Source organism: Cryptomeria japonica, chromosome 10, assembly GCF_030272615.1.
Source record: "Cryptomeria japonica chromosome 10, Sugi_1.0, whole genome shotgun sequence".
NCBI classification, from domain to species: domain Eukaryota; kingdom Viridiplantae; phylum Streptophyta; class Pinopsida; order Cupressales; family Cupressaceae; genus Cryptomeria; species Cryptomeria japonica.
Window position 1 is genome coordinate 370,107,215 of NC_081414.1, and position 3,744 is coordinate 370,110,958.

General features: G+C 37.3%; 1 protein-coding gene across 1 annotated transcript; it reads left to right on the plus strand.

The window, feature by feature from the left end:
• Positions 1–2,610: 2,610 nt before the first annotated feature.
• On the plus strand, positions 2,611–3,252 carry LOC131077476 (protein ASPARTIC PROTEASE IN GUARD CELL 2). Its single transcript, XM_058014964.1, has one exon. It carries the CDS (start codon positions 2,611–2,613, stop codon positions 3,250–3,252), a length of 642 nt encoding a protein of 213 aa, XP_057870947.1.
• The last annotated feature ends 492 nt before the right edge of the window (positions 3,253–3,744 follow it).

A 3,744-nucleotide genomic window follows, 5' to 3' on the forward strand; every position in this document is an offset into this window, starting at 1 on the left:
CCTCTTAACAGCTATTGACCTAGTAACTAGAGGACTAATTAAGCCTGTCTTTTTCTTCTTACTGGCACTCGAGAGATGCCCCAAATCCTAAGACAGGGTAGAACCCTTTATAACCCCAGGAGAAGCAGACAGTACTCGCTGAATTCCTGCATCAATTTCTAAGTGAGTCTTACGGCTTTTTGGAAGTCTATCCCTGCCTGGTGAAACAATTGGGATAGGGGATTTCATCTCTTCTTGAGTAATAGGGGGACCTAAAGGAGAGGATGACACTTTACCTGAAGGTAAGAGAGAAGCAGACACCAATCCCGGAGGATCCACCCTATTTTTCATAGATGACCTCCATCATCTAGTTAAGTTGTGTAATAAAATAAAGTTTATGGGAGAGCGTTAACAAATGTAAACTACTTTTAATCACACACCCTAAATAATTTGTCATATACAATCATGTCTCATATAAGGGACATGTTTGTCCATGCATACATTATTCATTTAAATATCTTTGGATCCATAAACTTGAAATAGAGAAAATCTATTCAAGCTCTCCAATTTCAACAAATCTAAGCATGATCAATCTAAAGTCAACTTTCAAGAAAAGTGTTGAATTAAACTTGTTGTCCACTCTCACCAAAATATAACTTAGAAAGCTCTACCCACTTCAATTTTTGAAGAATATGTATGAAACATTTAATAAATACAACTAATTCATAATTAATAATCTTATATATTTTAAATCTTTCTAAAATGTGATTACATTATGATAGAAGCTATCAACTTTCTATAAAAAAAAATTAATAGAGGAGATCACACACACACACATGTATAACAATTTCTTTGTGTATACTATTTTCTTTATGTATGAGTATGAATAATAGGTCATTCATAATGCCAATAAATCATGGTTGAGCTATCAAATTTCAAAATTCTGTTTGATAAAAAAAATCACATACAAGCTATCAATTTTTTAAACTGTGTTTAGTAGAGGAAATCACTCACTCACAAACACACGCACACGCACATTCTAAATTTTGTTTACTAAAATAAATCTCGTACAAGAACGCATGCACACACACACACACCATTTTTTTCTTTATGAAAGCATGAACAATAGGTCACCCAAAATGACCTATTTTTAATCCTGTGTCAATCATAGCTTGTGTTAACCACACACCCCAAAACATTTTCCATATAAAGTCATGTCTCACATAAAGGATATGTTTGTCCACACACGTTATTTATTTAAAGGCCTTTAGATACACAAATTTGGAAATTGAGAAAATCTTTTCAAAATTTCCTATTTCAACAAATATAAACATAATCAATATAAAATTAATTTTCAATTTTTTTTTTTTGAAATATACCTTAAAAAGCTCTACCCACTTTAATTTAAAAAAAATACATATAAGACACTTCAATAAATACAAGTGATTCATATAACAATCTTATATATTTTACTTCTTTTAGAATGACAGTGCATTATAGTAGCTCAGCTGTCAAATTTCTAAAATTTCTTTTAATAGAACAAATCTTTCAAAGCACACATACATATGTATATAGCAATTTCTCTAATTCTTTCAGAATGACACTGCATCAAAGTAGCTCAGCTATCAAATTTCTAAAATTTGTTTAATAGAAATCATCTCACATAAGCATGCATACATACACATAAACACATATATATAGCAAAATTTCTTTGCATTATGTATGAGTATGAACAGTAGGTCACCCAAACCGACGAAATTCACAATCCCCGGACGGTTAAGCTCCAATGGAAACCATCGCCTGTCGATATATCCTAGACCAGACGGATAAACACCGATCCCACAGGACAAGGATTCAAACGGACAATATCTCATCGTTGGTGGACGATAAATTATTTCTGCAACCTCCCCAATTCACCCACTCTCACAATCACAACCTATTTAATCCTATTCCCCACATTCCCCTCCTCAATAACCTCTGAAAATGGAATCACCAATCTCTACCCTAAACCTCATACTACTAATCTCCCTCATTTCCCTCGCATACACATCCTCTCCTCCCTCCTCGGCCCTCACCCTAACTCTGAGGCGCAGACCCAACTCAAACTCCACACACAATCCCCACAACAACCAATTCCAATCCCAAATCCACTCCACCATCAAACGAGCCCGATATCTGGCCTCAAGATCCACAGCCCAAACACCCATACACCCAGAATTCAACGACCTATTCTTCATAGAAGTCCAAGTAGGAACCCCACCAGTCCACTTCGAAGCACTAGCAGACTTAGGCAGCGATCTGGTATGGTTCCAATGCCTACCATGCAATCCCTGTCTGAATGACTCAATATCCATCTTCGACCCCTCCAAATCATCAACATACTCTCCACTCCAATGCAACGATACATTCTGCAATTACATAGGCCACGCCAACTGCACCACAACTTCGAGCTGCGAGTATAACTACACATACGCAGTGTCCTACACATCAGGGGTTCTATCCTACGATACCCTTGCCTTGGGGGACAATTCAGTGGGCACCATTACTTTTGGCTGTGGGCATGTAAACCAGAAATTTGGGTACGTGGGTGGCGGTTTTGTGGGTCTAGGCAGAGGCCCATTGTCCTTCGCAATGCAATTGGGTACCAAACTGGGGGCCAACAAATTCTCCTATTGTTTGCCTTCTTTGAATGATCAGTCCACTGCAAGTAGCCCCATGATTTTTGGGGAAGATGCAGGCTTTAGTGGCGCACAGCCCATTCCTTTGCCTCCTAATCCTGCAAGCCCGAGTTACTGGTACTTACCCATTAAGGGATTTACTGTCGCTGGTGCTCCTGTTCATCTTCCCAATGGGACTTTTGCTATTAATCCCAATGGTAGTGGTGGGATGATCATTGATACTGGAGCGAACATTTTGTTGCTTTTTAAGGTTGCTTATGATGCTATTGTTAGTGCCATTAAGAACGCTACTAATGTTCCTCCCGTTGATGCCATGGCTGAAACGGGCTCCGACCTCTGCTACAATGGAGATGATGGGGATTTGAAGGTGGCTCCACTGGGTTTTGTCTTTGAGGGCGGGGCTGAGCTTGTGCTTCCATTGGAGAATTATATGGTGAAGGCTGGAGTTGGGCTCAAGTACCTTTGCTTCGCTGCGGCTGTGACTCCTGAGACTTTCTCTGTCATGGGGAACATTGCACAGCAGAATATACATTTCCTTTTTGATCATGATAGCTTTACTTTTGCTTTCCGCCATGCCCACTGTGATCAGCTCTAGGATCTTTGTGATGGATAGTTTTGAGTTTTTTTTTTGGTGGAATTAGGTTAACAAGAAATCAGAATGAATACCAGATGGACGCAATGCCATCTCGTTCTTGTCAAATAAGAAGGCTATTTTTGAGGAGGAAATCTCTCACTCATACAAATAAATATAATGAAGAGCTCTTTTTTATTTATTTTTATTAATAATTATGTTGAGAGGTATTCTATAAAGTAGCAAGGGGTGGAGTACTCTAATGATATAACTCTATTCACAAAAAATAGTTGTGTTCTATCTTAAATTTGATGTATAATTTACATCTCAAAAGATAAATATTTAATAACAATTTTGATATTTACACGTCAAAAGATTAATATTTAAGATTAATATATGCCTCCAAAGAGTACAAGGTAATTTCATATTACTATAAGTCATCTAGATAGACCCAAAAATAAAAATCCGATACCATGGACAATAAAAGATCTATTTTCATTTCTATTTCATTTTTTA